Source organism: Neovison vison, chromosome 1, assembly GCF_020171115.1.
Source record: "Neovison vison isolate M4711 chromosome 1, ASM_NN_V1, whole genome shotgun sequence".
Lineage (NCBI taxonomy): Eukaryota > Metazoa > Chordata > Mammalia > Carnivora > Mustelidae > Neogale > Neogale vison.
The window spans coordinates 238,246,707-238,257,950 of NC_058091.1; the positions used below are offsets into that span (position 1 = coordinate 238,246,707).

At 44.4% G+C, this 11,244-nt stretch overlaps 2 protein-coding genes across 2 annotated transcripts; both read right to left on the reverse strand.

Annotated features, from left to right (window-relative positions):
- Positions 1 to 1,111: 1,111 nt before the first annotated feature.
- Positions 1,112 to 4,113, reverse strand: LOC122890302 (protocadherin beta-15-like). The gene is given in 3 exon segments (XM_044225968.1): positions 1,112 to 1,612; positions 1,615 to 1,700; positions 1,702 to 4,113. Coding segments are annotated over 3 exon segments (2,370 nt in total). The 5' UTR covers positions 3,957 to 4,113; the 3' UTR covers positions 1,112 to 1,583.
- A 2,692-nt stretch (positions 4,114 to 6,805) lies between these two features.
- Positions 6,806 to 10,915, reverse strand: LOC122890346 (protocadherin beta-18-like). Its single transcript, XM_044225983.1, has one exon. The coding sequence runs from the start codon at positions 10,640 to 10,642 to the stop codon at positions 8,255 to 8,257; it is 2,388 nt and encodes a 795-aa protein (XP_044081918.1). The 5' UTR covers positions 10,643 to 10,915; the 3' UTR covers positions 6,806 to 8,254.
- Positions 10,916 to 11,244: the final 329 nt, after the last annotated feature.

Sequence of the window (11,244 nt, forward strand, 5' to 3'; positions counted from 1 at the left end):
GTGCATATACTTGTTTCCAAAAGCCAAGGGAGAAAGCAGACTTGGGAGGGACTGGAAAATCCATAATGTTACCTTTTAGGCATTTCCTTTCTTCTTCTCTGTAAATGCACTGACCTTCTGTTTTTTTCTTTCTATTTATTTAGCCAACATGATATCATTTTCTTGTTAAATTCCTAACAGAAACTATTTTAGATTTGCTTTCTTTGGATTTGCTTTGTTGTTTTAAACAAATGAGATTTACAAAGCTTGGATTAGCAACACCAACTTGTCTGATTGTCTGAAGACGGAAATGGATCAAATAAAATAAACATGGCTGCAACCATACACTTCTACTGGAGAGAAGTTTCCTGAAAATGATGGGGTGGGCTAGACAGATACCACAAGGGATCTATCATTTAAATATCTTTTTTAAAAAAGATTTTATTGGGACGCCTGGGTGGCTCAGTTGGTTAAGCAGCTGCCTTCAGCTCAGGTCATGATCCCAACGTCCTGGGATCGAGTCCCACATCAGGCTCCTTGCTCTGCAGGGAGCCTGCTTCTCCCTCTGCTTCTCCCTGCCATTCTGTCTGCCTGTGCTCACTCTCTCTCCCTCTTCTCTCTGGCAAATAAATAAAATCTTTTAAAAAAGAATAAAATTGGACCCTTATAAAAAAAAGATTTTATTTATTTGATAGAGATCACAGTAGACAGAGAGAGAGAGAGAGAGGGAAGCAGGCTCCCCCACTGAGCGGAGCGCCATCCCAGGACCCTGGGATCATGACCCACTGAGCCACCCAGGTGCCCCTAAATATCTTTATATAAACTAACAATCTTTTGATATTATTCATATAGCTGATATACTGAAGGTTGATATAGAGGTAAAGCGCTTAAGTATGGGAGAAATTGTAGCCTTTCTATTTAATACTACTTATTGTGAAACAAAAACATGCAATTTTTGCAGACATTTCTCCATTTAAAAATTTAAGACAATGGGGCGCCTAGGTGGCTCAGTGGGTTAAAGCCCTCTGCCTTCCACTCAGGTCATGATTTTAGGGTCCTGGGATCCAGGCCCTGCAGCGGGCTCTCTGCTCAGCGGGGAGCCTGCTTCCCTTCCTCTCTCTCTCTACCTGCCTCTCTACCTACTTGTGATCTCTGTCAAATAAATAAAAAATCTTTAAAAAAAATTAAGACAAGTAGGCTTAATATCAGATTAAACAGAAGCTATACTGATACTTGATTATATTAATATCATAATGCTTTCTAAGTAACCACAATGTAAGAAAATTTTAGAGTTTCCATATAATAATCAAAGAGAGGATGGAACTGGGGTCATCTTCAAATCAACACTGCTTGATAATGAAAGTTGATAAATTCAACACATGTTCATGACTTTTCGGTAATGCAATAAAGTTGAAAATTCTTAGTCTCTATCAAAATAGAAATTATATAAAGAGTAAATATGAGTATATACTCAAAAAGAATATTTCAAGTCCCCTTAATAGGAATATGGAATCAGCAAATCACCCAAGAAATTCTATACGGACCAAAACAGTAAGGGAGACCGATCATATTTCAAAAGAACCCAAATTCCTTAACCGAAATTTCTAATTGAATCCAAAACCATTCACAAATTTGTCTTTTCCTCCATATCCTTCACAGACCTCTGTTGCGTGGAGATAACAAACTTCCAAAACTTAAATTCCCTGGTCCCAGATTCTCCCCAAACACACGTCATACTGGTAGCTGTGGGACAGGGTCCCCGCGCCGCTGACGTCCACCAGGTGGCCCGGAAACGGACCCTCGGGCACCGAGCAGCCGCCCCCCGACGCCGCCCGCCTCCTCCTGCACAGCCGCACCGCCACGAACACCAGCACCGAGAACAGGAAGAGCGACGACACGGACGCCAAGGCCACCACCAGGTAGACGGTGAGCGGGTCGGCGCGGGCCTCGGCCACCGCCGCGTCCGGCAGCGGCAGGTAGGGCTGCGAGAAGCCGTCCACCAGCAGCACGTGCAGCGTGACGCTGGCCGACAGCGGCGGCTCGCCGTGGTCCCGGACCAGCACCAGCAGCCTGTGCTTGACGGCGTCGCGCTCGCTCAGCGGCCGCGCCGTGCGCACCTCGCCGTTGTGCGCCCACACGCCGAACAGCCCGGGCTCCGTGGCCTTGAGCAGCTGGTACGACAGCCAGGCGTTCTGGCCCGAGTCGCCGTCCACCGCCACCACCTTGGCCACCAGGTAGCCCGCCTCGGCCGCCCGCGGCACCAGCTCGGTGCAGGGCGCCGAGCCGTTCTGCAGCGGGTACAGCACGAACGGCGCGTTGTCGTTGGCGTCCGCCACCAGCACGCGCACCAGCGCCTGGCTGCTGAGCGCCGGCGAGCCGCGGTCGGCCGCGCCCACGCGGAACTCGAACGCCTGCAGCGCCTCGAAATCCAGCGACCTGAGCGCGAACAGCTGCCCGTTGTCCGCGTTGATGGACACCAGCGAGCCCAGCGGCAGCTGCGGGTCGTGGGGCGGCAGCAGCGAGTAGGTGACCTGGGCGTTGGCGCCCGAGTCTCTGTCGGTGGCGCTCACGCTGCCGATGTGCAGGGCGGGGCTGTTGTTCTCGCGGACGCGCAGGGTGTAGGTCGTCTGGCTGAAGGTCGGGGCGTTGTCGTTGACGTCGGACACGGTCACCGTGAGGTTGTGCTGGGTTTTCAGCCTGGGGGTCCCCAGGTCGGTGACGGTGATGGTGATGTTATACTCGGCCTGGCTCTCTCTGTCTAGCTCTCCTTCTGTTACTAGCTTGTAGAAATTCTCAACGGAAGGTTTCAGAGTGAACGGAACATCTTCTTGGATGGAACAAACCATCCTCCCATTGTCCCCAGAATCTCGGTCTTGAATACTGAAAAGAGCTATCGTGGTCTCAGGGGAATTTTCTGGGATGGAGCTTATAAGTGAAGCTACTGTCAGTTCTGGGGTGTTGTCATTTATATCCACCACCTCTATTATGACAGTGCATTTTCCAGAAAGACCTGCCCCATCAGAGGCCTTAATATCCAGCTCATATGACATAATTTTTTCAAAATCTAGTGTCCTAATTATTTTAATTTCTCCTGTGAGTTCATCAAGTGCAAATGTCCTACTAATCTCTTCATCGCCATAAAAAAATGAATAGAATACTTCACCATTTGTTCCTGTGTCTAAATCTCTAGCTGAAACAGTGACAATAACTGATCCCAGAGGACTGTTTTCCATGATCTGTACACAATAGAGTGGCTGCGCAAACTCAGGGGCATTGTCATTGATGTCCAAGATATCAATGAGGACCAAGGCAGTCCCAGTTTTAGGAGGAGCTCCACCATCTACTGCCAGGAGAGTTAACCTAAGCTCAGGCTGCTCCTCTCGATCTAGCACTTTGTCCAGAACCAGTTCCGGGTATTTTCTGCCTTCACCGCTATTGTGGGTAAGAACATGGAAATGGGAGTTGGGATAAATGGTGTAGTTTTGGATATTATTGATACCTACATCCAAATCTTGTGCATTTTTCAGGGGAAACGCAGTCCCTGGAAGAGTATTTTCCATGATTTTCAAAATCATTTCTGCTTCTGGGAACACAGGGGAATTGTCATTTATGTCAGTGACCAAAAGCTTATACCTATAGACCTCTAAAGGTTCTTCCAGTAACACTTGGAATTGCAGTACACAAGGCTCCATGGGGCCACACAGTTCCTCCCGATCCAGTTTCTCATTTACTTGTAAATCCCCCGTCTGAAGGTTCAGCTCAAAATATTTTTTGTCATTTGTAAAAATGATCCGAGCCCTCCGCCAAGACAGCTCTCTTACCGCTAGCCCTATGTCCTTTGCTAGATTGGCCACAAAAGAGCCACGCTCTGTTTCTTCTGCGATACGGTAATCTTCCTGCTCCGCCCAAGTGTGAGACAGCAAAACAAAGAGAAGAACTTGCCTTAGTCTAGGAAAGCGCTCCTTTGCAGCTTCCATTTCTCCAACGCCAAAAGTATTTAGAATCGGAGTGCCTGTTTGGTCTTTAGGCAGTCCGCTCCAGGAGTCAGTCCCTTGCCGCAAGGTAATTCCGTAAAGAACTATCTTCTCTTAAGATGTGTGTGACTGCCTGCACCGTAACCATCCGCAAGTCTGTTTTCCCACAACCTTAGGTTACAGCGCCACCCTGTGTTGTACTTTAACCTAGTTCGCTGAAATTGCTACAAAACATATCACCCTTACTTTGATTAATGCACACACAAAAGCAAACCACAGATTAAATATGGGATGGTTTATAAATAAAATGATAACTTCTGTTTTCCTATGGGATTATGAATGTGGAAAGAGTGACAGACACCACTGTGAAAGGATGCAGAAATAAAGCCAACTGTATTTGTTAATTCAACAAATGCTAATCAATTCCTTGTTATATGTCACGCCCTGTAAAGTGCTGGAAATACAAACACCCTCTCTGACCTCATGGAGTTTACAGTATAATGTCTACGATGTTGTCTAATCTCTGTTTTCCAGGGAAATTAACTAGAAAACAATGTGGGCATCAGTCCATTCCTAAACAAAGAATATACACAATTAAACTCTTAACTCACTACTGCCAGCACAGTAGATGAAAAGATTCATTCAGTTTCAGGAATACAAACTTAAGTGACAGACCAGCTAGAGCTAGTTTATTATGCAAACTCAATAGAAAGCTTAAGGAATTGTGGATGACTTATTTGTAGATATTGTCTAAGGAGAATGTCTCTGTACTTCTGTGAGAACATTGTATAGACTTGTTCCATTGTCCAAAAGATTATATAAAGACATCTATATCTATTCCTAAAATTAAGATACTCACATGTTGAAGCAGAGATTCAATGAGATCTTGAAAAGTAGGATAGTCAAAATAAAGGGCTGAAGTTTAATAAAAATAAAGTACAGAAGAAAATAAGTTGGATTCATCTGAAAGAGCAGGGAAAAGTTACATCAGGTAAGGAAGATCGCCATTCATTTATAGCAAGCAACTCACTTATCCCTTGTGGATCACTTGAGATTCTGGCACCCTACCATGAAACTGAAGTTCTTTTACTCCTATCTATGGGGAAAAATAGTCTGTAGTAGGGGTCCTGGGTCTCCCCAGTTGCATCAAACTTCAGCCAATATTTTAATAATGTTTAAATAATAGACACTATCATGTATTTTGGCACACTAATACCAAGCTAACTGGGGAAACAGCATGGGCCAAGTATAAAAACTGATTGCATATTAGTTCAACTCTATTAAAGGTAAAAAGCACTCAAACCAATATTCTATTTTAGAATGTTTTCCCCTACACAGAAAAACAAATTTGATTATGTAAACTCAAAATATGAGAACATGTTGACAGTTAAAATCTTTTTTTTCCAATTTATTTAGTTTCAGAAAAACAGTATTCATTATTTTTTCACCACACCCAGTGCTCCATGCAAGCTGTGCCCTCTATAATACCCACCACCTGGTACCCCAACCTCCCACACACACCCCCCCCCGCCACTTCAAACCCCTCAGACTGTTTTTCAGAGTCCATAGTCCCTCATGGTTCACCTCCCCTTCCAATTTACCCAAATTCCCTACTCCTCTCTAACGCCCCTTGTCCTCCATGCTATTTGTTATGCTCCACAAATAAGTGAAACCATATGATAATTGACTCTCTCTGCTTGACTTATTTCACTCAGCATAATCTCTTCCAGTCCCGTCCATGTTGCTACAAAAGTTGGGTATTCATCCTTTCTGATGGAGGCATAATACTCCATAGTGTATATGGACCACATCTTCCTTATCCATTCATCCGTTGAAGGGTATCTTGGTTCTTTCCATAGTTTGGCAACTGTGGCCATTGCTGCTATAAACATTGGGGTACAGATGGCCCTTCTTTTCACGACATCTGTATCTTTGGGGTAAATACCCAGGAGTGCAATTGCAGGGTCATAGGGAAGCTCTATTTTTAATTTCTTGAGGAATCTCCACACTGTTCTCCAAAGAGGCTGCACCAACTTGCATTCCCACCAACAGTGTAAGAGGGTTCCCCTTTCTCCACATCCTCTCCAACACATGCTGTTTCCTGTTTTGTTAATTTTGGCCATTCTAACTGGTGTAAGGTGATATCTCAATGTGGTTTTAATTTGAATCTCCCTGAGGGCTAATGATGATGAGCATTTTTTCATGTGTCTGATAGCCATTTGTATGTCTTGATTGGAGAAGTGTCTGTTCATATCTTCTGCCCATTTTTTGATGTGTTTGTCTGTTTCGTGTGGGTTGAGTTTGAGGAGTTCATTATAGATCCTGGATATCAACCTTTTGTCTGTACATTGACAGTTAAAATCTAATAGATATCTTCCTTATAGAAAGATCTTGGTCATGGACCAGACTCTTTATTATGAAATCATATGTCCAAGAAAATGTGCCCTTAATGTCCATGCATTTTTAAAAATATTAATAGAAACTGGTACCTATGTCAGTAAGTGAATGGATCAAAATTAGTTTTTTATTCCCAACTGCGTCTCTCAGGTAATTTTCTCTTTATTTTCTCTTCTAAGGAGAAAATTTTAAGCCCATATACTTGGCAGGAAGCTTGAATTTTTTTTCTGAGTGTTCTAGTAATAGAGTATGTGTCAATCAAATTACTATTAATGAAATCATGAATTAACACATATGATCTATAAATTGGATTATGTATAGGTCCTGAAGATTTTACATTAGATGACGAAATAATTCTGCTCACATTGAACTCAGTTATTTTTAAAAGAAAGAGATGATAAGGAAGGTATGATGTATAGACATCCAAACAATAACAATTTCAGTGTTACTTTTTAAAACTAATCCTGGAGAACATAAAATAAATGGATGGAAACCTGATAACAAAATATTCCATTCCATAAAATCTTTTGTAGCATCTTTCTGTTGAAAGAGCTTATAAATAATTTATAAAATTAAGTTTCATAACAAAATTTTCTAGTATAGATTAGTTCTCTCTGAGCTTGTACATTTTTATTCCATTTATTACATTAATTTAAAAGCAAAATAAAATTAAATTAAAAGCAAAAGACCTAGGTTTTATGGTAAGAAGTCTAATTGAGTACTCAAGATAGCATGTATCTTTTCTTTCTCTTTTGGTTTCAAGAAATCCACTCTCCCCAAGATAGGTTAAATAAAGGGAGTTTTATTATTAGGTAACTAGAGTTTTACTGTAGAGCACAAGGAAAATTAGACAAAGGGGACTTAGGAACACTGAAATCAGGAACTGACGAGTCTAAAACCAAGCAATTCTTAGTCTCTTCTGTTTCTTGGGCTTCTGCTTCTACCACTCCCTTATTCCTTCTCACTTTCCTTCCAATCCTCCTTTCCTTCCTCCCTCTCTACATGCCATTCTGTTCTGCCAACCTATGCAAGTATACTACCTCAGCCCATACTTAATATTTCCTAGTTACTAGAAATCAAGAAAAACAATAGATGAAATACATCATAATTACAAACTCAGGGACTTGGAGAATGTGACTGTTCCTACTTTAATTAGGAGACTGTAACTGGACCAATAAAAAATGACCAAGAGAGGTAAAAAAAAGTATAACAAACAGCTCATTAGTTATGACTCCCTCCGGAAGTCCCAGGAAGTTCTCAGACAAGAAGAGTGGTCTGGATAGATATCTTAATCCAAACAAGATTAAAATTTATTTTAATATAACATCTACCAGATTAAAATTTATTTTAATATAACATCTGTAACATCTACATCTAAAATTTATTTTAATATAACATCTATTTTAATATAACATCTATAAACTCAAGATGTTTACAAAGAAAAATACCTAAGTGCAGAAAAATTACTCTGAAATATTTGGCAGAAAGGTAGAACGGAAAGATTATGCTTTTTTAAAAAAAACTAAACATCTTAGAAGCCATGGATGGTTTTTATTTATACCATGCGTTTTCCTCTATCAAACACAGATTTCAGTGAGAGGATCTAGAGCTCAGAACAGCCAAAGAATATGGCTGAGCCCAGAGTTACATTAATCTTGAAGGGGAAATGCTATATATTTGAATAAATTTTTGAGGTTGCATTTTGGAAGACCAAGTAAATACTAGCTTCCTTAGTATTTTCGACAATTAAGATGAAAAAGAGCAGAAAACAGACAAATCACTAAAACGTCTGAAAACTCTTAAGTAAAATGAAGTTACCCAAAACAAAGAATTTTACATTACAATGAATACATTTTACAAAGAAATAGCACTCATTATAAAAGTTCTGCACAATAATCAAATTCCTAAATGAACTCAAAACCTTTCAGGAAAGTGTGGCTTTCGTCCGTTCTAAGATCCGGGGGAGGGAGGTTGGGGAGAGCTGGTTTAAGGAACTTGAACTCAGTGGTCCCAGATCCTCCCGTCAGACACACGTCATACTGGTAGCTGTGGGACAGGGTCCCCGCGCCGCTGACGTCCACCAGGTGGCCCGGAAACGGACCCTCGGGCACCGAGCAGCCGCCCCCCGACGCCGCCCGCCTCCTCCTGCACAGCCGCACCGCCACGAACACCAGCACCGAGAACAGGAAGAGCGACGACACGGACGCCAAGGCCACCACCAGGTAGACGGTGAGCGGGTCGGCGCGGGCCTCGGCCGCCGCCGCGTCCGGCAGCGGCAGGTAGGGCTGCGAGAAGCCGTCCACCAGCAGCACGTGCAGCGTGACGCTGGCCGACAGCGGCGGCTCGCCGTGGTCCCGGACCAGCACCAGCAGCCTGTGCTTGACGGCGTCGCGCTCGCTCAGCGGCCGCGCCGTGCGCACCTCGCCGTTGTGCGCCCACACGCCGAACAGCCCGGGCTCCGTGGCCTTGAGCAGCTGGTACGACAGCCAGGCGTTCTGGCCCGAGTCGCCGTCCACCGCCACCACCTTGGCCACCAGGTAGCCCGCCTCGGCCGCCCGCGGCACCAGCTCGGTGCAGGGCGCCGAGCCGTTCTGCAGCGGGTACAGCACGAACGGCGCGTTGTCGTTGGCGTCCGCCACCAGCACGCGCACCAGCGCCTGGCTGCTGAGCGCCGGCGAGCCGCGGTCGGCCGCGCCCACGCGGAACTCGAACGCCTGCAGCGCCTCGAAATCCAGCGACCTGAGCGCGAACAGCTGCCCGTTGTCCGCGTTGATGGACACCAGCGAGCCCAGCGGCAGCTGCGGGTCGTGGGGCGGCAGCAGCGAGTAGGTGACCTGGGCGTTGGCGCCCGAGTCTCTGTCGGTGGCGCTCACGCTGCCGATGTGCAGGGCGGGGCTGTTGTTCTCGCGGACGCGCAGGGTGTAGGTCGTCTGGCTGAAGGTCGGGGCGTTGTCGTTGACGTCGGACACGGTCACCGTGAGGTTGTGCTGGGTTTTCAGCCTGGGGGTCCCCAGGTCGGTGACGGTGATGGTGATGTTGTACTCGGCCTGGCTCTCTCTATCGAGGGGGCTCTCTGTTACCAGGGTGTAGAAATTCTTAAAAGTAGGCTTCAAGAAAAAAGGAAGGTCATCCTGAATGGAGCACACCATCCTCCCGTTGTCCCCAGCATCTAGGTCTCGTACACTAAAAACAGCGACCACCATTTCAGGTGACGAATTTTCAGGTATGGGGCTAGTCAGAGATGTCATGACTATTTCTGGTGCGTTGTCGTTCACATCCACAACCCGAACTAAAATTGCTGATTTTCCGGAAAGGCTACCCCCATCAATGGCCTGGATATTTATTGTATATGACTGAATTAACTCGAAATCCAGAAGCGCTTTTAAATAGATTTCACCAGAAACTGGATGGATTTCAAATGTTTTCCGAATGTCTGTGGAGACGTGAGAAAATGAGTAGGATAATTGTCCATATATTCCCGCATCCAAATCTGTAGCAGACACCCTGACGACCAAGGAGTCCACAGGGCTGTTTTCTAGTACCTGAACCTCATAGACAGGCCTTTCGAACTCTGGAGCATTGTCATTGATATCTAAAACCAAAACACGAACCAGTGTAGTTCCAGACCTGGGCGGAGATCCACCATCTAAGGCTGTTAGCGTTAATCTAAACTCGGGCTCCTTTTCCCGATCCAGAGATTGGTCCAGTAACAGCTCTGGGAATTTTCTGCCATCATCACTGTCTTGTAATTCAAGGTGGAAATAAGGATTGGGACTTAATGTGTAGTTTTGGACACCATTCTTTCCTACATCCAAGTCCTGAGCACTGTCCATTTGGAATGAGGTTCCTGGAGCAGTAGCTTCTGAGATTTTCAGAATTATTTGCTTGTCTAGGAAAGCAGGGGTATGATCATTTATGTCTTTAACCCAAAGTTCAGCCTGAAAAAATTGTAAAGGATTTTCAAATAATACCTGGAAATGCAATATACATGGCTCTGTGAAATGGCAAAGTGCCTCCCGGTCCAGTTCCTCATTTAAGAGCAAGTTGCCAGTCTGTGGATCCAACTGTAAATACGGTTTATAGTCGTCAAAGATGACTCTAGCCCCCCGTGCAACCAAGTCTTCCACAGCCAAACCTATTTCTTTCACCACATTGGCTATAACGGAGCCGATCTCCATTTCCTCTGCCACAGAATAGTGCCAGGGCTCTGAACACACCAAAGACCCTCCCAGGAAAACAAAGAAAAGCAGCACTTGCCTTATCTGCCGAGGGTGCCTCTCTCCTGGTTCCATGGTTCCTTAGCCAAATGTGTTTCTGCAGAAATGTTTCAACTCAGTAGCCAAACAGCTCCTAAATTGCGCCTCTCATCTATTAGGCTGGACCACTGGGAATCTTTAGTCTTGCAATCCTGTCACGGATTACGGGGTGTTGTTGGCTCCCTAGCTTTCTCTTGAAAGCCTCTTTTCCCCTTCCTGCTTCTCCTGTGCTCTCAGTTACACTGATTAATGGAGACCAGAGCATTGGATGGTACGAAAAAGTCCCCATCTTATCCTGCAGCGCCACCATGCGACTCTGCTGCATCTCAGGTTTTAAACAGTCAGATAAATTTGAGACAAAATACTAATTTACGTTGTGTTTGTTGATTAACTTAAATTACACTCTCTCCTATATTCTTATTTTCTGAGTTACATTCTCAGTAATATGTGACGCTATTATTATTCAGTCTTTAACACAATAAATCACAACCTGTTAGAGCTGTGGTGAATATAAAAATCATGTTTAAGATATAGCCCTAAGTTTAAATAAATTATGATCTCTCTTTGAAGACCATATATAAAACTAAAAATACTTAAAGGAACTCTTTCATGTAATTGACGTTATGAGCAAAATATTA

What these genes read in the sequence shown, in the direction of transcription:
- LOC122890346 (XM_044225983.1), bottom strand. Translation starts at nt 10,642, where the DNA reads ATGGAACCAGGAGAGAGGCACCCTCGGCAGATAAGGCAAGTGCTGCTT.